The 27,192-nt window shown below is 41.3% G+C and overlaps 1 protein-coding gene across 4 annotated transcripts in view; it reads right to left on the bottom strand.

Moving 5' to 3' along the window:
- Positions 1-27,192, bottom strand: part of KIAA0930 (KIAA0930 ortholog) — a 140,713-nt gene that overhangs the window by 72,155 nt on the left and 41,366 nt on the right. The window contains exon 2 of one of the 4 annotated variants that reach the window (XM_073316111.1): positions 22,522-22,595. The exons of 2 other annotated variants lie outside the window; for them this stretch is intronic. Coding sequence is in view for 1 of the 2 variants with exons in the window: in XM_073316090.1 (XP_073172191.1) it covers positions 9,617-9,686 (70 nt within the window). In the remaining variant the exon portion in view is untranslated. Of the gene's footprint in view, positions 1-9,616; positions 10,091-22,521; positions 22,596-27,192 lie in introns of those variants that run through there. One more of the 4 variants, XM_073316090.1, reaches the window with a different exon arrangement.

Genomic DNA, 27,192 nt, shown 5'->3' with positions numbered 1-27,192 from the left:
ACCAAGATTCAGGATATTTGGGAAATTAAGTATGAAAAAAAGAGTAAGAAAAGATCTGAATACAACAGAAAGTAGGTAAAATGCACAAAAAATCCTCCAACCCTTCTCTGTGGTCCTTTGAACTAGGGTAGAACTCTCATGGATTTCAATGGGAGATGCTCGTGTGAATAGAGGACAGTATAAAAGAAAGCTCACCCATCCCGACTACAGACGCCCATCCCTTCTTGTTTTTGGTGAGGTAGTTAAATGAATTAACGCATCATTTGATTACAGAGTGTATTTGAGTGGACAGTGCTAAATAAGTCTAATGGGAGTGTGCATGCATAGTAATTGGTGGAGGAAGAGAAGGAGAAGAGGTAGACGGTAAGTGTGCATCTTATAAATTGGCTGCCTGTTAGCAACAGAGCAGAGGAGGCTAAAGGTACAACAGTGACCTGAACCTATTCCAAATCTTGTGCTTCATAGGTTGAAAGCCAGCATTTCAAATCTACTCTCACATCCACAGTCTTGTTTTGCAGAGGCTAGTTGACATCTCAGTACCTTTGGCATATTCATTTCCTCCCACAGTCAAGCTGAGCGTTCTTTGCAGTACATCAGCTGTTAAACTGTCTTGAAGACTAAGAGTCACATGTCGCTTCGCCGTCACTATTGTTGTACTGTCTAAGTAATGAAAGCATTTGTCAGAAACCTTGTGGCAAGTTGACATACATGAAGGAAAATACCTTTATGCCAAATAGCCCTGGCTAGACAGGCCTTCCTTCTTGACGGGGCAAAAAGCTTAGTAAGTTTCCAGCAAATAAAAAAAGGATTAAACATTTATATGGATAAGGATAATGTCTGTAGCACTCTACCCAGCACAGAAACTAGTCTAAATCCTGATGTTTCAGGGAGAAGCTGCAATCAGGGAGAAAGTACCCCAAACAGTACTGGAAAATTAGTTGCACTTTTTTGGCTGGCAGTGGTAATGAGGGAGATGTGAGGAGAAATTAGCCTTTCCTCTAAAAAGGACCAGTTATTGGCTACTGGTGGAGAGAACAGTATGTTGGACCCTGAGTTTTTTTGCTGTTGTAATTATGTTCAGATCCATAACACAATAGCACAAGAGGCTGGGGGCGAAGGGCACAAAGCAATAATTATTTTTAACAAGACCAAACTTAGGCAAAATCTTACAGCTGGCACTTTTCTTTTTGTATTTTTTCCAAGCATATGTTCTTGGCTGGACTGAGACTGCAAAACACACACACACTAGCCCAGTAGCCCAGCAAGTGAGGGTGCTCAGCTAGAGCTCAGCGCAGCTCAGCGCACCTAGAGACTGCAGAATCAGAGGCCTGTAGCTTAACATCAGGCCAGAAAATGAAAGGGGTTGAGCTAATAACTTCACAAATGTGCATGATTTATTATCATCCCAGCAAGGCTATATGCAGAACATGAGACCACAAGGAAACCTGTCCATTATCATCCCCGCAGGACAGAGTTCCTGGATAAGTAACTTCACTGCAGTTTACCCCTTGACATCAGAGCAGCAAGCTAAAGATATACCAGCTGCCTCCCAAAACTCTGTGCCTTGACATCAGCCCAGAGTTGCTGAGCAGATGTTATACAAGATGGGAGCATGGGAGAGTGACCCTCATTCTCCGATGCTGAAAGCTTCCTCTCCTGAGTTTGGGGGAAACCAGCTCTTCCTCCTGCTGCTTGTCATTGGCCAGTGAGATTAAGACCCTCATAGAGGGAGGATAGGGAGCAATAGGCAAAGCTGGTGAGGAGGCATTCATAGAATTCTCAGCCTTCCCACCAGTAGGAGGAACAGCACTGGTGCCAGGAACTATGTTATCTGCCTCCTTTTCTTCTTTCCCACTGCTGGTTTCCTCCTTCACTCAAAGTCAGAGGCAGATCCTGTTCCTACAGCTCTTCCCCACCCCCAGGGGAAACACGACTCTTCTATATGCCTTCCTCTAGCCAGAATCTAGGGGAAACAGAGTGGCCCTGTCAGTTCCCTCTTCCTTCCTAGAAGCTCATAGAGGAGAATACGAGTAGAGGAGGTTGCTGAGAGCATAAGGGATGTTTCCCCCTACAATGCTTTTCTGGGTGTAAGCTTGCTTGAGGACACAGACTCCTTCCAGATACAGGACTCCATTCTCTTCCCAGTTCTATGTCATGCCATACAAGTGATGCAGCGTCACATAACATCACACAACCCCTTCCTGCTTTGATCTAAGTTAGCCCATCCTTTGTATCATTACTCTCCGCAGTAACGGTCAAATACATGCAGAATGCCAAGATATGTTATGTGCTCAGTTGTTCCTCAGACCTATATAGTAATTGTAGCAGTGAATGCAAGAAGACAGAAGGATGAAGAAAATTCTATACAAAACAAAGGTGACATTATTATCAGCAGCAATTAGTCAATTAACCAAGTTAATGGAGTTCTATTTATCCCCTTTACAGTACGATTTTTGATGCTCTATTTGGAGCCCAGAAGTCAGCACAACAATGCACTGAACAGTTAAAAACGGTTATATCTTTACACATGGTAAACATGTTTGGAGTCTTTTAACCTCCACAAACTAACAGTTTATCAGGACCAAGGACAGGTCTTAGCATCACTAAATGCTGGCTGATTTTATGTTTTATTTACTCTATTTACTTAGAAGTCAGTGATAAGCAACTAATGAAAAAGATCTTTGCCTGGGTTTGCTGGGTACTGCATCAATTGCTATTCAAAGTTATCCAAATGTCTTGAATATTCAAGTATTCTCTGAATATTAGATGTGCTATAGACTTTGCTTTAGATTAGCTCTATTTCAGCATGGCTATTTAGAATGAACCATATCAAATGCACTACACTGGGATAACCTCCTAAAGATTCTCCTTATGTGACAGAGAACTCAAGAGACTGCTTTCTCCACTACTTCTACTGCAAAAGTCCTTATCTATCCCAACAGAATCATCCTTCTGCTTTTTGGTTGCAACATCACTGGGTCATCTCTCTCTCTCGGGTGCATAGAAGAGTTATGTGAATGTGTCACCCAGACATTATGGTGATAACAGACCCAACACTTTTTATGTTATTAAAACAAAGTTAATTGCTTACCAATTCACACAAACTAGTTTTTTCACTGAATAACTGAAAATGGTACAAACAAAGTGCACTATTCTTGGAAACTGCATTTACCTATATTTAAGAACACACTTTACTTCCCTTTCAAAATGTAAAGAACAGCAACTGATCTTCATTGAACAGGTATATGACGTTCCAGCCAAATTAAACCTTTTAAACTGCTTTTTCACTGTTCTTCAAAAAGACACTTTCACAAAAGAGAGACACTGTCTATTATCATGATGCAATATATCAGGAACCACATGTGTACCTTCAGAATTTCTTCTACACAGGTAAGATAGACACAATCCTACACAAAGAGGATAGCACATACAATCAAGAAAGAGACTGATCTTCACTCTAAGAGACGTGAACCTACACTACAGCATTAGGAAGACGTATGTTCAAACCACTGCTTTGGACCTTTTGTTGCTTTTGATTCCAATGGGAGGTCTGTTTATGAGACTGGCTCCAGGGCCAGCTCTAAGAGAAAAAATTGAGAAGTGGTAAAACTACTGTTAAACTGAAACAATAAATTGTTTTGTTGACAATATTAATGCAGATGGCTTGAATGCAAGATTATGCACACACATTTCACAACAAAATCAGACCTTTCTTCACTGCAGACATGACTCTTCACTGGTTTCCTTTTAGATCAACTGAACGTAAAATCCCACAAACTGCACTGCAATGCTTTGACTCTGAAGAGGGATTCTGCAAAAGGGTAGCTGGAAAAATGGAACCACAAACTTTCCTATTGTATTCCTTTGAGCAGCTTCAAATCAAGTTTGCTCTATTCAAAAGTTTTGGTTTGCTTTTTAATACAAACAAAGCAAACTACGTCTGATCTCTGAAAATCAAGCCAAACTTTTCTTGTTTTCTATCATCACAAGCCACTGTGACCAAATCAAGGTGAGCTATAGTTGTAGTTAATATAGATGGACACTTACAAGTATATTTCTATACTGGTCAAGGTTACTGAGGAAGATGCACAAGCAGGGAAGAACCCAGACTGACTTTAAATTCATGGTTGAGTTTTTGTCTTCATTAGGAAAAAGAATCTCTTTTCAACTGTAAGCTGAACACATTTACCTTTCACTGAAACATAAACATGGAAATTTGTAATGCTATTCTACAGTCATTTTCCCAGGAGAACCATGCCTTCAAATGAATTTGTTACACCAAACTCTCTGCCAGGTCATCAACACCTACTGCTATCGCACCATGATTTCAGAGCAGCGAGGAGGGTGAGCAACTGACAGCAGAGGCCATATGTTAATGTAACAGATTAAAATGACCTCTATTTTTAGTGTTTATAATCTTTACAAACAATTTAAAATATCTTTGCAACCTGAGAAACAACCACATTTTGTTTTTAGTTGTTTCCCCATCTGTACATGGAGAATTTTAATAACTCACTACTATAACAAACAGAGAGACACATACACACTGGTTATTATAGATGCGTATCATACACACACTCCACAAGTAACCACATACACACACACAAATAGCTCATCATTAGCATGCAGCAGACCAACGGTTACAGCTGAATCTCACATTTACCCTGCTCCATTTTCAACAGCTGCACGGCCAGGCTTAAAGCAGACATGACCCAGCAGATCTAGGGTCATACTGATCTTTGGTTCTCCCTATGACATTTTCCTTTTGTTTGCCAGGACGAAACTATCACCAGCTTTTGTTATGGGTTAATCAAAGTAAATATTTTCCTACTCCTGTGATAGTGTATGTTTTTTGTTAACATAGAACCATCACTGAAAATTAGGATTTGCCCAAAGTGTTCTAATTCGTTACACTGGGGTTTCCAATTCAATTTAGCAAATGTTAATTATGTTTTGCTTTGCAATTATCTTTTGTAGAAAGGGTGTGTTAAAGTTAAAGTTGAATGTGCACGACAGAGACTGTAGTGCTCAAGGCAGGCAATGTGTGGACAGAACACCTAGCAGCAGTGCAAGCTTCTTGCCCTTCATATTTGCTTCAATTCTTACCTGGAAGGACCCGCTCTACAGGGGACTGGGTTGTTCAGCCCTCATGCCCATTCAGTCCTCTACAGACACTGCCCACAGACACCAGTTCATGGCAGCTATAACACGGGGCTTGGGACGTGGGAACTTTCCACTGAACACTGGATAGAAGCCACTGAATTCAACAATTCTCACAATCAGCCATCACAGGGTAACAAGCTTTCATTTGCTACTGTTCAGAGCTGAATTTGAACCAATCACTCAGGGACTGTCTACACTAGAAAATTAGATCGACAAAGCTATACCGCTGAGGGCTGTGAAAATTCCACAGCCCTGAATGATGTCCTAGCAATGAATTGCCATACATAACAGGTACATGAGATACATCTAAGGCTAGGCTGCTTGCTTGCCTATACATCTTTTCTTATAAGTTTCCTATGGGTTTGATTATTTGTTTTAATTGTAATAGGTTTATATTAGAGTATATTTTGGCTATAACACAGGCGACCTGCCGGCTACATCCTGTATGGTGATCTAAGGCAAAGTTAGCGTACATATGTTTGGGACCTTTCACCTAGATAGATGGTGATGAGCTAAAGCAAAAGGTCCGTGTATGACTGCAACCTTTAACACAGAGGATGCGTGAAAGCAGGTTGGCATTGGGGCTTTCCTAATTTCCTACCCTTTTTAAAACTTAACAGATACACCACAACTTAGAAATAGCCGAAACAACAGGTTAGGACAGAAATAACAAATGTGATACCTAACCAGGAAAGGGCCATGGTAACAAATAGATGGATATGATAATAATTTGAGATCACTGATATACTAACCTATACGAAAAGGACACTCCAACATTAGTAAAGTGAGGAAATACAAAAAAGGAAAAGGGGAAAATCCCCAACTGAATATGCATCAAACATGATGGCATCAGCATAGGGGCAGTAACATATTATAAAACATATCAGTAACATATTATAAAAGTGGCATCCCAGCATAGGGGCAGTAGGAGAGAGAGATATAGTCTTTGGGAGAAGCCAGAACGATGGCCACTGATGATGATGGGGAAGGTGATGAGGAAGATGATGGCTGACATTTCAGGTTGTTCTACAGGAGATGGTGTCAACATATGGATGTGCAGATGTACATTTTGTAGTATCTCTATCTTACTAAACTGGGGTGTTTGTGACTGTGCTAAATGTATTAATAAACTATACACCTCTACCCTTATATAACGCGACCCGATATAACACAAATTCAGACATAACGTGGTAAAGCAGAGCTCCGGGAGGACGAGGCTGCGCACTCCAGTGGATCAAAGCAAGTTCGATAGAACTCGGTTTCACCTATAACGCGGTAAGACTTTTTGGCTCCCGAGGACAGGTGTATTTGTAAATATAAAAGACTTCCTATAGTGTGAGTGATGCAACTGCGCACATCAGGGCTCCCAACAATATAATACATTTCAATTGTACTGGCCCTGATCTTGGGGTAAGAACCTGGCAACCCTCAAAGTGATAAAAATCAATATAATTAATACATAATTTAAGATCATGCAACAAAGCCAACCTCAGTCTCTGCGTAGACAGCACTAGTTCAACACTGCCTCTTGGGGAGATGCATTTACAATAGCAACGGGAGAACGCTGGGCCTCTGTAGTGTTTTGGTGTAGACTTACTAATCTCATGAGGCATCTAGGCCACTCGTTTTCCAGTGAATTTCAATATGTAATCTCTTCATCCCAAACTCCAGAAACAGGTCATGGATGCACATTATAAAATCATCTGCTGTGTAAAAGGTTCTGTTAACAAGTGGTCTGGCCCCCATTCTCCTCAAGACAGGTGTACGTGACTACTACCAATATTTAGCATTACAGACCGAACCAGTAGCCCAGCCTATTGTTAAGGTTGCCTGATACTTCTCATTAAAAGACCCCTTTTCACTTGCTTATAGCTTGCCAGATTTTTAACCACTTGGGTTGAAATTTTCTATGCTGGGCATCTGCCTCAGGTTGAATTGTTCTGGAAAATTTCAACCAAAATGGTTGAGCCATTTCCAAGAACAAGACTAGGGAAAGATAATCAGTTTTGCCCAGGTTAAAAAATGGAGACTTTTTCTTTCAATGGCTTTAGTGTCCCCATACTTCGGAACAGGGACTTGAAATTTGGAGTGGGAAGGCTTTTATGTCAGGGATGAGCCTCTTGCCATCTTGTGAAAATCCACTCAAATTTGGCCACCTTACAAGCCTTTGGAAAAAAAAATCACCGTTGCATGTGCTCAGTAAAGACCTGTTAGAGCTTAACACCTAAACTCACCTCCATGGGCACACTCCAGTTTCCATAGCTCTTAGCATTGACTAGACTGCGTATGCTCCATCTACGCAGAGTGGCCAAGCATGCTCTGAACCAGGACTATGGAGGTTACCCGTAATGGCTGCTCCCAGGTGCACAACTGAGAACAGGAAGCCTGTGTTCTCAGTGACCCCCCTGTTGGCACCCAAGCAGCCTGAGGGGAAGGGGAGGAAAGGTGCCTGATTCTAATGCAGAGGAGCAAAAGCTACAGCAGCAGGGAGTAAAAGGAGCAAACTGGGAAAAGGAGTCTGATGAGACTGGGACTGAAAAAAATCCAGTCCTATTTGTCTGGATTTGGGCACCAAAATCAGTGCATACTTTTGATCTTAACCTCTCTACGCCTCAGCTCCCCAGCTGAGAAATGCGGATAATATCAACCCACTCATTTAACAGGGGTTTTGTGAAGATAAATTCATTCATATTTATGGAGCAAGCGGATACGATAGTGATAAAGCACCACAGAAAAACCCATGAGGAAATTTTAATAATTTTGTCTTCATTACAAGATTTGAATAGGGTGTGTGCAATAATGAAGGCCACAAGCCACATACTGAGCAAGAAAGAGAAAACACCCATCCTCTGCACTGAATGAGGTGGGGTCCTCTGGAAAAAAACAGTCTGATCATGTAATTAAATACTGTATCATGATGCAGATGCACAAGGGAGCCGAATTAAGATTGCACAGACGACCTTAATTTTGGCATTTCCTAACTTCCAAGTGCAACCTTAATAATGGTCTTTTAACAAAGGCTTTTTGTGTGTGATTTCTATAGAGCTTTTGATGTCCAAAGAAAATATTTACTAATTAATCCTCACAAGAGAGGAGATAGGTGGGCACTGATTTTCCCATTTATAAAATGGGGAAACGAAGTCAGAAAGTCAAAGTGACTTGCCCAAGATCATACAGATGAACCGGTGGTAGAGCCAAGATTAGAACGGAGGACCTCCTGACTCCACATCCTTTCCTGATTCCATTATATCACACTCCCTGACACCTCACCCCATGCTCATTGCTCCCGACCTGGCTAACAACATTAACATCAGCAATGTGGAAATGCTACATTCTTTTAGATCAACTGAAGTTGAATTCTCCCTTTTCCAAGTGCAAAAACTAAGGTTAAAAATTATGAGATCATCAAGATGTTGTACTGAGAGCCTTTATAGTTAGAAAGTCACATTCCTTAGTAGAATACCACACCCATTGGTCCAAATATATCCAGTGAAGCAAATAGTTTACACCAGGTCTAAATTTAGCCCATGGTGTTTTCTAGTGTTCTAATGGAATAAAGTGATCATAATTTTAACAGTCATGTAAGAAATCCTACTGATGGACAAAAAACAACTAGAGTGTTGAATAGGAAAAGGAAACATTTTCAGCAAAATTCCTAGTTTAGCCTCCCTGCCCCAAGAAATAACAATTAATCTGTTCCAGGCTGAGCAAGCTGATTTCTCAACAACTAGTAAAAGTGTTACGAATGTAATTATTTCACATCTATACTTTAATATGTCTAGAGCCAAAAAGTGTCATACATAATTTATACAAATGGACAAATTCTCACTGTAGTCTGAGGGGAAGTGAGTATGCAACATTGTAATTGGACAGAAGCAGAATCAATAACAATTTTTACTGGAGGCCTAATGCCTAATTGAACTCCCAGCATCTCCTTGGAGAGGACCACTGCCATGCTCCATGAACCGTGCAAGCAATTATTCTGTACATTCACATTAGCTCCAGAGTAGACCAGGCTAAGTAAACTGCAGCAGCAACAAGCACCAATATGATTACCAGAGCTGGGTGATGCAAAGAGCTAAAATTCATGCCCCTTAAAAAAAAATCACAGCACAGTGTTGAACTCAATAGTTTTGCTTCCCAGGGATTGGTGTGTAAATGTTGATCAGTTTGCTCCACACTGCTTTGTACCTCCATCTTTTGCTTGCAATTTGGCAACTGAACAAAACAAACAACAAAATCTCACAGGCACTGAGACTAAACAGCAGAATTTTAGTTTGAGAGGAAACTATGAAATTTCAGAGGATTTTGCTGCAAACTAGAAACCATCCAAAGTTTGCTTGAAAACTCTGGGAACTTAGTACCTGGCATTTAGAATAAACACAGAGATCAGAAAGATGCTATCTGTAACATTAGCTGAATATGACAGTTTGTGATGAAACATATAACTCACCTAGTTTTAGGTGTTCAGAGATTTTGTTGCAACATTTTACATGACTAGTCTGGAGCTTGCTGGTTCTCATGTGTTCTGGACTCACCCTGAGAAAGTATCAGACTCTGAGGTGAAGACTGTTTGTTTGCAATCAGATGACTACACATTTTAATTACAATCTGCTGGTGCTTTCTATTCATGAGGTAATTGCCTTATGTTGTTATGATGTTAACAGCAAGCAACCTTAGTTTCTTGCACTGAAACCTGTTCTCACCGCCTAATAGGTTACTGATTCTTTCTCTGCCTCCCTTTGCCCTGGTTATCTACTGCACTCATCCATATGCCCATAACAAACATGGGCACCTCAACATCTAAACCTCTCCCATCTTTGTCAAATCCCAATGCCCAAAAGAGACACCTGGGCCTTGAGGTCCTTTAGGTTAACAAAGTGGGGAACAGGCAGGATGTAGGGGGAGAATGCAAGGGAGTTACCTCCAGGATTGGCCTGGAGTTTCCAGGAATTAAAGATGCATCTTTAAAGATTATGGTATGTGATGAAATCTCCAGGAATACATCCAACCAAAATTGGCAACCTAAAAAGAGTGGCCAGGGAATAAAACAGCACCTGCATACCACTGTGAGTATGTGGTTGGGGGCGGCCGCTATGAACGGAGTAGGGAGCAGGAAACTAGGATAGTGGTAATGGAGGAGATGGTGGGAAAAAGAGAACAAGAGAAAGAAGAAAACCTCTCTCCTATCTAATACAGCTCTAGCTACTGAAGCCAACCATGTGGCCCCTTCCACCCCCATTCTCCTCATATAGGCAAGTGTCCCAGTTTTGTACTCAAATCTGGTCACCCTGCAATTAGCTGTATGGCAAAACAAATGTGGAAATAATCTCTGAAACCACACGTTGAATCTGCACCCTCAGCCAGACTGTTTGGGAGTACTGGGGGGCTGTGGCATTCTGCACAGACTCTCTTTAAATTAACTTTTTAACAATTCACTCCCCACCCTCTGAAATCAGGCGGAAGAGGTTACAGAATGAAAAGCCCGATTCTCCTCTCTTCGGGCTTTTCTACATGTGAAAGTTCTTCCAGCATATAGTAGGGCATGAATTTAAAGCAGAACAGCTATTCTGGAATAACTCCATGTGTAGACATGTTCTTATACTGCTGTAACTCCACTCACGTCAGCAGAGCTACTCCTGATTTACCCCTACATGGCAGTACAACTGGGCCCAATGTGTCCCAAGTTATCACAGATACCATGGATTGCAAAGAGAGTTCTGGTGTTCACAATGTCTGAGTGATGCATAATGAATACTGAACCTGAGTGTACACTACCAAAAAGATATCACAGAGGTGGACTGGGGAAGAGGCAACTTTAGAATATTAAATTCATTTCTGGGCCAAATGCTACCAATATCCTGACACCAATATAACACTGATCTCTGTGTTTAACAGAGTTTCCACTTCTGCTTCCTGGTTCATCTGGAAATCCCAGCGAGAGAGCTCGGCTGCTAACAAAGTCAGCAGTTTGTCACTTATTACAGTGTGCTGCCTAACTTTGGCAATCATAATACACAACTGTTTCAGAGCTCTGAGGCTTCCTGGCTAGAGGCACTGAAATACTTAGCACTTCAGTAATGCTTTATGAACATTAACTCATTAATGCTCAACGTGCCTGTGAGGCAAGTCCATTATACAGATGGGAAAATCTCTGGATTGCACAGGAAGAAGAGGATAGGGAACTAGTCAGATAGATTATACTACTACTGTGAAAAAGAAGAAGAAAAAAAAAGGCAGGGAGATTGACACCTCTGAAGGGGGGAGAGGGGAAAGTCTGTTGAAATTGATGAACGTGAATCAGATTAAGGAAGACAGCTTATAGTAATGAATACTTGGAGACAAACAGTTAGGGAAGAGGAGTCAATATTTTCCAGAGCCTGGATCATCCCTGGGGTTTGGGGAAGAAACCTCTCCCCAACTATGAACACAGAGAGTTCTTCCCACATCGTTCCATCAGGAGGGTGGAAACAAACTTCCCCTTCCCACTCTCCAGAATAAAGTGCCAAATCTAGCCCTGAATTTAAGATGACCCCAGGGCTATTGACAGGAAGATTCTGTGCTTGTACAGCAGCTCCAGACCAAAACAGCTCCCTCAGTCCCTGCCAGTGAAAGTCCAGTAGAGCCATGCTACCCGGGTCTCTCCCTGGCTGCTCCAACCCCTGGGACAGGATCTGTTGAAGAGACAATGCAGTCAGTCCTGGATAGGAGGCTGGAGGAAGGACCAATGCAAGCCCCACCCCAAACCCACTCCCTATCCACTTCCAAACCCAGCCCACTTAGCCTCTGCTTCCTCCCCAATGCAGGTTGGGGCAAATAATGCCTCATAGTCAGCTATTCCTCCCCCCCTCCTTTCAGTGAGGGAGCAGGAATCTCCAGATGCGCAGGGGTTGAGTGTGGGGTGCTCCAGGCCATGGTTTCTTTGCTGATTTTTGGTATTGCATTTATCTGTCTTAGGGTTTATACTGCCACCCACTATAGTGGTGTCTGAGCACCTTCTATGTAAAATCAATAGCAACAGCAAAGTCCCTAGCGGACTTCATAGAGTCTCTGGCATGTTTCTTTTTTGGGAGTCAAATCTCTGCAAGGGGTAGGGTTGTGTTGGTTTTTTGGTTTGTAGCAGCTTGGGGATAGAAGTCAGTGGTCACTAATGGGATGGGGTGGGAGGGGCACTTATACATCACCATACCAGACATTCCTGTACTTCCAGGAACAGCATGGCCCCACCAGGCATGTAAGGTCCCGCCACAGGGCAGGGTGCGATCTTCAAAATGGTGTCCCCTGTCTGATACTGAACAAAACCACGTCCGGGTTTTTTTGCAACTATATGGGGGACAAACCTTAGAAAAACAGGATGGTCCAGCTTAAAACCAGACAAATGGCTTGCCTACTTGTGATCATCATTCTTATGATAGAAAGGCTTTTCCCAAACTGGAAGGTTTTGCAACATTTCCTAAAGACAGTTACACTCTGGGTTTGCCTGAGCCCTGGATGTCTGTAGCCACAAAACTGTATACATTCTACTCTCCAAAGAAACTGAGCTTTTTAGTTAAATATGCATAACAACACGACTAATCCAAAAAAATCTTGAATTTTAAGATAATATTTTGATCTGACGTGAACTTCTATGGCAACCTAAGGCTGTCACTGGGTAAGAACCACCCGCAAAAATAAATGTTGACCTTTTGGGGAGCTTAAACTGGTATTTACTGGTTAAGTCTTGACCCCAGTTTCAGCAGTGGTTACACTGTTGAATATCAGTTTACTAAAACAAAAGGAAGTCATCTTTGTATCAAGTTCCTCATTTGCTCACTGTTGAGCAATCCTCCAAAATGTGCTGTCTGTATAAAAAACACTGAGCTCAAACATAATAGAACAATTAGAGATTTTACCTTCAGTTGGTCAAATTACAGTCCTTGCCCTTTACATTTATTTTTTATATAACAGATTTGTTTCAAGGGTGAGACGCTAGTAACTGACCATGTAATCTCATTGTTACCTTGTGCCCTCCACTGCCTTTTTGTGTATCTAACTGTTGCATCCCATCTTCGATTGTGAACTCTTTGAGGCAGGGACCATTCTATATTCCATTCAATGCCTAGCATAATGCATTGGAGGGCTCTAGGCAATACCATAGTACAAACAACATCATCATCAAAATAACCATTTAATAACATTTATGCTTTTTGATCTCTGACTTGTACATTTCTGAAGTATGTGAAAGTTGTTGAGTCAATTGTATGAAGTGCTTTATAGAGATGTATAAACCCTTGGTCTCAACACACCTAAACTTTGGGACCTGGACCCAATCTGAACTTCACAATTTACAGATAACTAAAGTTACAAATAGATGATTAAAAAAAACCCCAAAAGTAACTCCTCTCTAGACTTATTTCCCCATAAGTAGATTCAGTTTCTACCTCTGGCTGCTGTGTATAAAATACACAAGTGCAACTTCATGCACGAAAACAGCAACAAGGGCAATGAAACCAAATCCAATGTCTGTCTGTTTCTCACGACTGGTTTATTAATTTATTTTACTTCAGAACCTTGTATGAATTAACTTTATCAGGACTAGAACAGGGTCTACTGTTTACTCTAAAGAGTGGTTAATTCCAGCTTTCAAAAGTTATCAGAAGTTGTTTATTACAGGAGCTAGGCAGAACTTCCTTAATGAAACTTGAAGCTAGGAATTACTCATCCAGGTTAAGATTTTGTCACCAACTCCAAACTCACCAGAAGGTTCAGCAAAGGTCATGAACCTTTCCAGCACAGCTGAGTCAAGTTTTGATTGAGTAGCTTTACAAAGAAGTGCTTTAAGACGAGGGGATGGAAACCATGCAGATATCAGGGTATGTCTTTGCTACAGAGTTAAATTGAGTTATCTACAGTTAAGTTACTCCTCCCAAGTTAGTCTAGCTTGAGCAAGAGCAGCCACACTGTGAAACAACACTAGAGTTGCACAGCGAGATTGTGTTAGCTGACAACTTGTGCTAACCAGAGCGGTAACCCCTGGTGGGTCAGTCAATGTGACTTAGAAGCACCACTACACTCAAGTTGAGGGAGTTTGTGAGTGGACAGGACTTTCGTTAGGGGCAATACTTGAGCTATAAACTTTAGTTAACTCTGCAGTGAAGACAAGATTTAAGTTAAACAGGTAAAACTAGACTGAATTTTGCTTAGGAGCTTTGGGGTTCATTCAAATGCCAAACTAAGGGGCCAAAAGGTGGAGGGAGAATCCAAGCAAACTGATACATAAAAGTTAATGTCCATATGAAATTTCACCAAAACATAATCTAGTTTCTTGCAGCTATTCTTGTTTTACGCATTTTGAATCCACTCATCACTGTCTGATCTACGTGTAAGTGGCTGGGTAGCCTAGAGCAGTGGTTCCCAAACTTTAACAGCCCACGAATCCCTTTCACAAAAATATCAAATCTCGCAAACCCCCTCCTAAAACTGAATATTTCCAGGGATTTTCTCCCTTACCTGAGTATAAATGATAGAAGCAGTGATCTTGGAAATAATTTGGATTTTTTATGACATAGTTATTACACGCTATCATTACATTATTAATTTTATTACATTATGAAAACGGCAACACTCTTCCAAGATTTCACTTTTGTAGCTCATATCACTTCGATTAAGCCTCCTACATGTTTCATCAAGGAGTACCAGACTTGAAACAGCATGAAGGTATTTAAGAAGCCAACTCAATTAAAGAGTTCCTCCCACAAGCATTCGGGTCTTCAGCAGTCCAGGCAACCAATGTATGACTACAACAAAGCTTAAACTTGTTCTGCCAGGAAGTCATGGTCCCAGGGCTCAGGCTGCCGGCCCCTGCACCTGGGGTCCCTAGGGACGGCTCTGTCCGCCATTACAGAATTTTTTTCTGAGAACCCCGATACATTTCGCTAACCCCCAAGAGTTCACAAACCCCAGTTTGGGAACCACTGGTCTAGAGGTATGGCCTCTGGTGACAGTGGTTCAGGGTTCAGATCCCAGCCATGCCCTAGCTTTAGTCCGGGCTGCCATGGCTCCTTTAATTGGGGGGGAAGGAGAGACATGATTCAGTGACTAAGGTGCTAGCCTGGGACTCAGGAGAGCTAGGTTCAATTCCCTGCTCTGCTACAGATTCCATGTGTGATCTATCTTTAATCTATCTGTAAGAGGGGATAAGAGCATTTTCCTCCCTTACAGGGGTGATGTGAAACACTCAGATACTTTGGTAATGGGGACCATATAAATACCTTAAATGGACAGAATAATGATTTGTTTATTTTTGACCTTTATTTGAAGTAGCATCATTTTCTTTGGTTTTGAAAAGCAGATCTCTACTTCTTTTGTTCAGAGTCCTGCTAAGCATCAGACTTCAGGAAACATGGCAGGCTACTTCCCGAAGAGAGACCTCTCTCACCTTGATGACATGCTACCACTTCAGCTATGGTTGTTCATTTGTCTTTGCTTTGCAGAATTGAACTTCAATCAATTTTTTTCCTACCGATATCCACATCTGAACTACAATTGGTTCCTGAAAAAACTAACATAAACAAGCAATACAGCAGACCTGATATAGTACATAATACGAGGGACTGGGCATGAAAAGCAAGGGAAAGGCAATGGAACACACAGCCTTTCATTTCTAGGTAACTGACCTAAGTGAATCCAGCCCAAGGCAGTGTGACCTTAAACCTTGGTTTTCCTGGACGGACTGAACCTTACTGATTTCAGCTGGGATCTGCCCTCATGTTGTTCATTAAAGGACTGGTGTCCCAAATTGTCAGTGACCAACGGTCAGACTCATTTCTACATTCAATAGCTTACAAAAAATGAGACAGGTGGTCTCAGTCCAGAATGACAGGAGTCCACTTCACAAAAGCCACAACTTTAGTCTAAATGAATAAAACAAGGGGAGGCAAAGAATGATTAAGGGATTTGCCCAAGGTCACATAGGCAGTGCTAGAAAATGAGCCCAGATCTTATGAGTCCTTCTCCTGTGCCTTTGCCACAAGTTCATCCATTCTCTGTCCTTCCCTTCCTCCTTTAAAATTGGTTGATCTCCATTACATGACATTTAAAGCTTATAGCTTAGATCTAGAGAACAAAAACTCTTGTTAGGTCATTGAATCCATCCCCTGCTGTTCATCTTCCAACATTTTGTCCAGTCCAATTTTAAATTATCAAAAAGGGTCTCCACTTCCATGTATTTTCTCTCTGTCCTTTGCACAGCTTAACAAACCTCAGATGAAGATATTTATTGCACACTGTATGGATACAGTAAATATTCACACAATACAAATTAGCCGCTATGGTTTTTAAGCAAGTAGGATTCCTCTATTTCCTCTTTGGCGAAATTACAATTTCAGGTGGCTACTTAAAAATAATTCTACATACTGCAAAAAATTGTTGAAGGGTCAGATTTTGCCCCATATTTAGTTTTTTCTGTAAATATAAAACTAAGGCTAATAGAAATGTTGCGGTGCATTTTTAAAAAAATAATTGCCAAGGGAAGTAGTTATTTTGAAAAAAATAAATGAACAGTTTCAAAATGCTCCACCATTATACTAATCTATGAGAACCTTGAAGTCAAACTGACTAGAAAGTCCATTTTCATTACCCAAACTGAGAGAAATGCAAGAAATAACCACACACAATCCTGAAGAGTACATCTGATTTTTAGAAACCTCTTAATTTTAATATATGATGTTGCCATAGTTAATACAGGTAAAGAAACAGTTTCATCAAGTGTGATTTCTGAGCTCACTTATCCCTTGAAAAAAAGGCACATACCTGTAGTTATTTAATCCATACTAACTGCAGTATAATTGTTCCCCACCCAATACCATGACAGTACAACCTAGACACCCAGTCGTTACTCCACAATAACTTCACATAAACCAAAGTGCAGGAAAAGAAAAGGTGATAAAGCTTATCACATCAAAGCTGCAGAACATAAATGTAAAGGTCAAATTTGTCTTGGTGTCAATTCGTCTTTGTAAGCGTGGACACAATTAAATCCAGCCTTTCTTCCCAGCCACACAAATCCCCTCTATTCTTTTGTCAAGACAAACACCTTGGTCTTTTGTCCTTTTTTGGTCCTTATGCTTAGTTGTCTTCTAGATGTCAGCTCCAACATACATAAACAGGGTTTCAGACTAGGGACTGCCAAAAACTGTTTTTGTATAAATCTGTCTTGACGTTTCTTTCTAACGCCTTTGTTCAGAAACTTGAAGCAGCTAAGGTTTGCTTTAAATTGTAAAATAGTAAGTGGGTTTATATTTGAACAAAATACACAACAGATATTCATTGGGAGGAGAAGGGAAGTAGCAAGAGAGGGGAACCAAACATACTGACATCTTAGGGGATATTCCTTGCAGGTAGCAAGGAAAGAAACTTGTGACCCTTCTCAATGGCAGAGTAAGAGTGCAGAGAAGTTGATACATGCATATTTAACTAGCCTGAAAAGTTGAGGTTTCTGTAATTTTTTCCCTTGGGATGACAAGAGAGGAGCAATAATTTATAAGCAGAATGGGATTTTGTTCAATATGTGAACAAAATTCACTTTCATCTCTCTATAGACTGAGATCACAATTTAGAAAGGTATTTAAGCATGTAAGTAATTCAATTTAAGTCAAAACTACTCACATGCTTAAAAGTTAGTCATGTGCTTAAGTATCTCACGGAACGGAGGTTTAAATCTAAGAAAATTTGAAAACTCCCTTTGTTTGTGTAGCTGCAAAATTATCACTGATATATTAACTTGGGACATCAAAATCCTAATTATTCTGATATTTTCCTATAGAAACATTGCCAAATTAGCACAAAGAGTATTCACATACAGGAAGGGGTGGGTTTTTTGTTTTTAAAGAGTCCAAAGATAACACTGGGAAGGCAAGAGAGACGAACCAGGATTTGCAGAGGACCATTTGCTCGCTTTCATGAGTTTACTTCAATGCCCCTCCACTAAAAAATCCTTACCCCATACATCTCTACCAGTCCTCAATACATTATCATGAGAATAAAGAACATTTTGAAGAAGTCCTATTTATCTGGGCTTGACTATTTTCCAGCTGACAAAGCAGGAACAAGCAGTTTTAAAAATAAGGAAAAAACAAATCAACAATGGTCTGGAACAAGGAACTGCCGTGTGTGTGAATAGCTGATCTAGTTGCAATACGGACAGTGCTAACTTACGGCTGGCAAGATACTTTTTCAGAAGAAGGGAAGAGAAGAAAATGTTTAAATATCACTTTTATTTAATAATTAATTTTTCAGACATATTTAACATATTCCCACTTTTATAATGCACAGAATCTTCCTCTCTACTGTGCTATTATAGCCAAGCTATACACCTCTCACCCACTCCCCACCCTTCCACTCCCCTAGTTCTTCAGCTCCCTCTTATTTCCACATCACTCCTCCTGCTGCCATGTCCACTTTAGCCCCAATTCAGTAATCCATCCGTGTTCACCAAAGCACTTCAGAAGGTGCTTTGAATTTTAAAAATTAAGCATCTGCTCAAGTGCTTTGCTGAACTGGGGCTTTTGTTTCCTATCTTGTAGAGTTTGTTTAAAAGAACAAAGTGGATCCTTACATCTTCAACTAAGATGCATCCAGTACCAGTAGGCTGCCCCATGACCTTGTATTTGCAACCACTGTCCTCCATTCCCTCTACCTGCTCTCTCTGGTTTGTCTGCCCTCATCTTCTCACATCTCTCCCTAGGCCCCAGAGCTGCAATTAGATCCACAGGGGTGGATTTCTACATGCAGAGCTCCACTGACACAGTGGTAAAGGGCCCGTCTCCAGTTGCAAAACTGTAAGCTCTTTGAGGCAGGGATCATATCTATTTTATTCATATAGATGGCACCTAGTATGCTTTTAGTTGCTCCATATATTCCTTAATAACAGAATTAGCCTGGGCCCTTTCAATCTGATTGCTACAGTTACAGTGCATCTCTCTATCTCCATCAGCTGTACTTTCCCTTTTAGTCCCATTCCCTATGCTGAACTTTTACAGTCTTTTCTTCCCTGTGTCCTCCTAACGCTGAAAGATGCTCGGTATTTCCAGGAGTCTTTGCGGCTGCTCTGGACATAGATTTTCTATTAGACTAGTGCACAGCGCCTGGCCTTTTCTCACTTGTTTCCTTCCATTCACAGCCAAGGTTTAAGGCATCTGATCTCACCCTTATTTAAATGTATTATGGTAGCAGTCACAAAGAGCACTCTCCACACATGTACCATGCACATGCAGCTCCTGCTCTGGAACATTAATTACTCTAGCACCCAAGAGCCACAATTACTTTTACAGCCACCAAAATCATGGAGGCTCTTTGCAATGTAAATAGCAAGGTGTGGGCCCTGTCCCAGAAATCATATCATCTAGTTTTGGACATGACAACAAGTGAGGAAAGATGAGGCATGCAAACCTGGGCCCATTGAAATCAATGGAAGTTTTGCCATCTACTTCAGTGGGACCAAGATTTCACCCAAGGAGCAGAGAAGTAACATGCCATTGTTACTCATTTGTGGCATGTGTTTGCACCTGAGCTTTTAGGGAGAGATTTTTGACGGCACCTAAGGGATTTACATGCACAATTCCTACTGATTTTCAATGGGATGGGTGTGCCTAAATCCTGTAGGCCCCTTTGAAAATCTCTCCCTCAGTTGCTTGCAGTTGCTTTCTGTGATCCCACTGAAGCATAAAACGAAGGTCACTCCCTAGTAATACTGCACTGGTCCTTGGCCATATCAAGAAGCCTAAAGTGGTATCATGGTCTGTCAACAGTAATAAGAAGCCTGGCAGGGCTGGGAATTTGGGGAGGAGGGAACCCTTCTCTTTCATATCCATACCACAATCCATCACCTAACAAATAACCCACACTCTCAAGTGGGAGATGTGCAAAAATCTTTAATCTTCAGCAGCCAGTCAAATCAGACATACCTGGGGAAGCTCCCCAGGTTGCAGAGTGCTCTATAGCTGAATTCCCTGATGTTCTCAGATCTTTTTGCTAACTCATAGCCAGACGAGAACGCTGACTCTGCCCATTAGTGGAGCCTCCTCAACCCAGTGAGTGGATGAACTCACTGAGTTTGCATGTTTCAGAGTAGCAGCCGTGTTAGTCTGTATCCGCAAAAAGAAAAGGAGGACTTGTGGCACCTTAGAGACTAACCAATTTATTAGAGCGGAAGTGATCATTACTTCGTCCTAGTCTTAAACCAAGACTTTTCTGGCCCACAGACAGCAACTCCAACAGGCAGGGCCACCAAAGGAAGTTCTAGGTCCAGTGAGAAAGCAGAAAGCACCAGGGCTCCTTGTCCACTCACTCATCATTCCAGTGCACTGTCTCACTTTCCCTTCCATTCTCCATCTCTTTCTCCTCCCCACAAAATAATTACAAGACATCTTCAGGAGGCACCTTATGCCAGTAGAAAGAGATCCCAACCTACCGGTATGAGCACCACACTCTGAGGCATCGGCAGAGTGGGGGGTCCACAGTCATCGAAGGGAGAATGTTTCAAAAGAAGAACTAATGTCAGATCTATACGAATTATTAATGTTATTTTTTGTGTAGTCAGTGTTTCAAGTGAGTGGGGGAGAAAATCTCAAAAGATCACAGATCTGGCAATTATTTATTTTTAAATCGAGCCAGGTGGCTGAGGGGCATATTTTAATCACTGTTTTGCCAAAGCTGCTGCTCCCAGATTATGATAGACCCCGACACACACACTTTTTTTCATGCCACTTTAAGTAGGACCTGAGAGACTTGGTTTCAATTCCCTGCTCTATCATAGATTTCCTATGTGACCTTACACGAGTCACATTTCTCTCTGAGCCTCAGTTCTTCATTTGTACCACGGGGATAATGGCATGGCCTTACCTCTGAGGTGTGGTGAATAGAAATACATTAAATACAGCGAGACGCTCAGATACTACAGTAATGGGGGCCAGATAAAGTACTTTAGACAGAAAGAAGTATGAACACTCCAATAAGAAAAATCTACAGAAACAAAGATCTATTGAATACATGGCCAGGTTGTGTTACATATTATACATGGATAGTCTCATAGGAGACAGAACTCCTGTGCCAGATCTTAAGATTCCTAAAGCTTAATACCATTGGCACATTTCTTCCCTTTCATTAATATTCCAGACAGTCAACATTTTCCAGCTGACGTTTGTGCTCTTTTAAATATGTTTTTATATATTTGTATTATTTATTCATCTGTATTTAAATTCCTCTCTGCAATATTTGTTGGTAAATGTCTGTAACTGACTTGACTCAGGCTGTCAATCCAGTCTGACCCTGTACTTTCAGAGCTGAAAGTGAGAGTGTTGGCCACATGAACTAAAGGACAAAGTCCCCAAGCTGGAAGCAGCAGCAGATAAAGTCACTTATATCAACCAGCCGCTAGGAGGGACCGTAGGAAGAAAAAAAAAGTAAAGGTGATTTAATAATGCTTACATAACAACAACAAAATATGTAAAGAGCATACAAATATTAAATTTGGATTTATTGAAAATGCTCCTGTTAATAGTGAATCTTTGTAGGGTGCTTAGCATGCAAACCTGATTTATATCTGTCCGCAGTGCATGAGTCACTCAGGAGAACTGACAAACAAACTCCCGCACTTCACCCCAGCTCTTGTTCCTCATTCCTTAAAATGTCATGAGGCAATAGGGGATGAGGACAAAGATGATGAATCTGTGCCTGAAAGCTCTCTTGATTTACACTTTGACTGAAATTTTCTGAGATTCTTTGCACAATCTTTTCTTTGCTCACAGCACTACTCAGGATGAATTATGGCATCAGACCAAATGAGGGAGGAGGACTTAGCCAAAGAAACGTTTTCTAATCCATAGATAGTAGGTTGCATTCACTGTCACAGCATGTGCTTCTTTCTTAGGATATGTCTACACTATGGAGACTATACTGGCCTTTTTCTGTCAACAAAGTTGCTTCTACACTGGGGTGTGTTGCTCACACCCCTTACCAGTGTATCTATGCTGATATAACTTTTCAGTGTAGTCCAAGCTTCAGACACCTCAATACTATACTCACTCAATCCTTGACTATATGACATAGCATGAACAATTAATGGACACCCCTAGTAGCCAAGGTATACCACAGTTACACACGGTCTTGCTCATCTCAAAATGAGAAGGCTCACTCTGTACTGAGGCAGTGTTCCATCACCTTCCTGTTTTCTTATCTAATAAGATCACCACTGCATAATGGACGGGTTTTCCCTTGAACGACATGCCTCCCAAGGAGAGAGCATGCACATGCCTTTCAATAGGATTGCACTCATATAGCTTGTATTAACATAGTTTACAAGATAACAACCATGCTACTTACGAAATCTTAATGAAGAGCCAGATCCTCAGTTGGTGTAAATCGATACAGCTCCAGCTTCATTGACTTCGGACATGCTAGGAATGGTAATTGGGAACACATGTAATGTCAAGAAGCCTTATGGTAATGCTGCTTCTCAGCTATCACCTGTAAACAGACTTAAAGCTTGTCACAGCAGAGAAGCCATAACAAACATGGCTGGTGTGTGGAAGAGGAAACTGAGGCACGCCGCCTCATTACTTCAATGGCTGGATGCCAAGATACCTACATACTGGAAAACATTAATATCTACATTGAGTTAACACCAGTTGGGAAAGCAGATATGGTAACAGTAATGCAAAGGTACAAGGAGATGCTTTCTAGCAACCCAGAGAAGACACACTTGTTAACTTAGGAGATCACTAGACTAGTCCACAGAGTGCTAAAAGATGCACAAAACTTTGCAGGAGCATATGTGGTTAACGCTACAATATTTAGCAACACTTGGGAATACTGTTAAACCTCAAAAGGACCCTAACACACACTGCCTTCAAGTTAGACAGTGATTCACACTCTTGCAGTAAACTAAGGGGAGAGGGGTAACACCTCAAAGTATCACCCTGTAACCCCTCATATTCATCACTGGTATATGGTTGTAGTAGTTCATGCAAAGCGTGCTTTGCAAGGTGTCATAGGAAAGGTCATGATCCGATGAAACTCATTGTTCTGTCAAAATATGTATATCATTATTGTGTATGAAATTATGAGATTTTGCTATATGGTTGTTACTGAAATATGTTGAGAGTTTGGGAAGAGCCAGATCCTCTAAGCTAACCACTGTTAGCTCTCCAGTGACTAAAAGGGTAGGGACCCAAGCAGATGTTAAATGACACTTGATTAGGAGGGGAATTGTAAACTTAATTTACAATTCTGTAAGAGACAGTTGCACGAGTACTACACAATAGGGATTGCTCAACTCTGGGACTCAGCAAGGCCCACCAGGACATGCCTGGGCCAGTATCTTTCCAAGGACATGGATTGAGAGTATAAAATAAGGCACAGCAGCATCATGAGACCACCTGTCTCCTCTGCCATCTACACTGAAGGCAACAAGAACACTAGGAAGAGAAAGACTTTGAACTGAGGAGACTGGTTCCAGGCTGAGAAGGAAATCAGCCTGTGTATTAAGAACTGTAGCCTACCTGCAACATCCAGTGGAGTGAGAAAAGCTGTTTGATTCAAATCTTGCTTAGTCTAAAAGTTTAGGATTTAGAATGTATGTTTATTTTTTATTTTCTTAAGGTAACTACATCTGACCTTTATGCCTACCAATCACTTAAAATCTATCTTTCTGTAGTTAAAAAAAAACAAAAAACACCACACCTATTTTAATGTTTTATCCTTACCAGGGAGTTTGTTAAAAATGCGTGGGGAATCTGCTCAGATTACAAAGGCTGGTGCATGTCCACTTTCCTTTGATGAAGTGATGAACTAATTAATGAGCTTACACTGGTCAAGAGAAGGTTTTGAGCTGTGTGAGACTGTATATTGCTGGGGTGCAAGGCTGGGGGCTTGGGAGATTTACTGGTGTTTCCCCGTATATAGTTCATGAGTGGCTTGGAGAGCATTCATGCAACTTAGCTGGATGTGCCTCTGCATGTGGTGGCTGAGTGATAACAGGGCCTGGAAGGGTTTGCTGCTTGTCAATGGCAAAGCATTGTGAGAGACAGCCCAGGCTGGAGAGTTAAGGGGGCGCAGGTCCCAAGGTTCCTGATTGTACCGCGGGAGTCCCATCACAGGGGCAGAATACATCATGGGTCTAGATCAGTGTTTCTCAATGACCAGTCTGTGGACCAGCGCCAGTGCCTGAGATCTCTCTGACATAGTTTAGGAAGGCAGAGTGTATAACAGAAGCAGCATAGCTGTTGCTCCTTCTTCCGGACAGTGGCTCTACTGAGTTGTGGATGGAGAGAAGCTACCCCACAAGGAATGCTTGGGCATCACTCAGCTTCAAGTCATTAGATTTTGCTACCTGACAGCTGCTGAAACCCATCTGCTGCTTGTAGTGCTTTACAATGAAATGGACTTTCAGGGAGGCCCTGTGCAGATAGGAGGGCAGTAGCATGTATCATGAACACATGGCCTTGCTGGCGCAGGGCTGGTAAAGTAGCCACCCAGCCTCAGGGCAGATTATCAGCCTCATCTTTCCCCAAAAAGACATCAAAGTTGGTTTTCAGAGGGTGGCAGTTAAGGGGGAAGCGGTCTCTACAAACACAAATGACCAACTCGGCTCATGTTTGTGAATCTCTCTCAGTAACGGATTGGATGTTCAGAACCCCAACGAACATCAAACCCATGCTAAGGTCAAGTGGTTTCAAATTTTGCTGTGAATAGCTCAGCCAGCCAGTGTGTACGACTACATGGTTTTGTTTGTGTTGGAAAGATACATCTGCAGGCCTATTCCCTCTCCCCTTCCTGGAATTCTGAAATAAAGAACGTCTTCACCTCTGTCCAGCCATCCTTATAGATATAGTCAAACATACCTTTCATAGAATGTTGCATGTGCTCCTTGAGGGAGAGCTCAGCAGCTCAGAAACTGAGCTTTGAGGAGGATGACACCTAATCTCTTTAAGAAACAGTTTCTCCCTACTAGAAGATTTAATCATCCCTTTTCTCCACCCCACCAACATGCCTTATTCCATGTTTCTAGGATGTTTCACTATATATTTCAAATCAGGATAACTCAAGACCACTTCACACATTTTAAGTTTGAGGGCTCATATGAATCATTCTAAACCCTTATTAATGCCTATTTACTAAATATTCCAATTTACTAAGTGATTCACCCTTTCACTCACTAACTCAAATTCAAAACTGCCAAAATGGCAATGAATATGAAGAGGGAGAAGTTTTTTAAAAACAGTGAGAACAGGAATAAAATGAGGAAGAAGATACCAAGGACTTGGATTTGCATTTGTTTCCCTCCTCAGGGAAGTCTGAAGAGAAAAATATAAAATTCACAACATACCTAACCCATTAAAACATCCATTTTTAAGATCAGCTAGTGCCTGTTAGACTCACAGAGTAGTAAAGTGTCACAATGGGGTTAACTAGGTTACCCAGAGTATTGTGTGATGGAGCTATGCTCCATCCCTTTCTTATTTCCTAATTTGTAAGGGGGAGTCCCTCCCCCCCTTACAAACACACACACTATGTTGTGATGCTTGTGAATAAAAGCAACTAGTTCCCAGCCTGCAGTCCTGTAAGCAGAGAATTGTGTTGGATTGAACGGTCTCTTTACAAAATTGGCAATGAGGATGGAATATGAACCCATATGCACACCTGTTACACAAAACATACCCATGTACAGGAGGGCAACACGTTCCTGTGGTGAACACAAAAGCCTGGGAGTTAGGAAATTCCTAGTTCTGTCACGTTTTCTGTGTGACTTCAAAGTCAATTCCCCTCTGTGCCTCAATTTTATCTGTTGTGTGGCTTGGGCCTGGTCTACCCACAGTTATTTTGTTCCAGTTTAACTATTTTGGATAGAGGTGTGATTTTTACCAATATTTTTTCCCAAAAGCCCTCGTGTGGACACAATTATACAGGTATAAGGGGGACTTACCCCAGTATAGTTTATTCCCCTCTCCACAAAAAAATAGGTATAGTTAGTTACAGTATAAAGCACTTTTATACCAATATAATTATGTCCACAATAGGGAGGGTTGTACCCCTTTTACTATACCAGTATAGTTAAAGCAGTACAACTTGTGTGTGTGTAGACAGGGTCTTAATTTATTAGTGTTTGTAAAGCTCTTTATAATCCTTCAATGGAATGTGCTATACATTTGGAGCGATTTAAAGCAGCCCTCCCAAATTCAACCTTAAAACCTCCAATTAGTTGTGTTTCCTCATAAAGTCCCACCCTTTTGCTCCCTCTGAGTTGCACTCACTTCCACCAGTGCATCGATGTGTAAGTTACACCTCTAATTTGTCTGTGAAGTATACATTGACAAGATTCTAAGGAGGAATAGGTTTTTGGAAACAGAGTCCATTTGGACCAAGCAAAATAGTTTGATACATGTAAGACTGCCTTAAGTCTTTCGGTCTATAAATCAAGTCTTTCGGTTTTTCTCTTTGGTGCCGACAGATTTCAGCCCCTATCCAGAATGTAGTACTCATATGACCACTTACGTACACCCAATGGCTTTGCAGTGCATTGAAACTATGTGTAGTACAAGGAGGCACAGGAGGAGAATTCACGGGCTCTCGAGCGTGAGCCACTTCTGATGCTCGAAGACAAAAGGAAATACCTTTATTTATTCAGCTTATGCAGAGGGATAACATTGTTGCTGGGATGCACGCTAATACCTTGGCATATCTATTTTAAACAGAAGATTTCTTGCTCAAGTATTAATGCTCAGTTTGAGAATATAGCTTAGGACTGGTCTACACACACACACGCTGTGCTGCTTTAACAATACTGGTATGGTTAAGTAGTCAAATCCTCTAGTGCAGACATAGTTATACCGGTATACTTAAACTGGGATAGCTTTACAGAAAGGAGAATGAACTATACCAGTATACAGCACCTTTATACAAGTGTAATTGCATCCACACTAGCAATGGTACTAATGTTAAAAAACCAAAACACACTGGTAACAAACTTTTATGTGGAGACCAGGCCTTAGACAT

Source organism: Lepidochelys kempii, chromosome 1 (assembly GCF_965140265.1).
Source record: "Lepidochelys kempii isolate rLepKem1 chromosome 1, rLepKem1.hap2, whole genome shotgun sequence".
NCBI classification, from domain to species: domain Eukaryota; kingdom Metazoa; phylum Chordata; order Testudines; family Cheloniidae; genus Lepidochelys; species Lepidochelys kempii.
The sequence above is the reverse complement of the archived record's forward strand: the minus strand, read 5'-3'. Positions and strand labels throughout refer to the sequence as shown.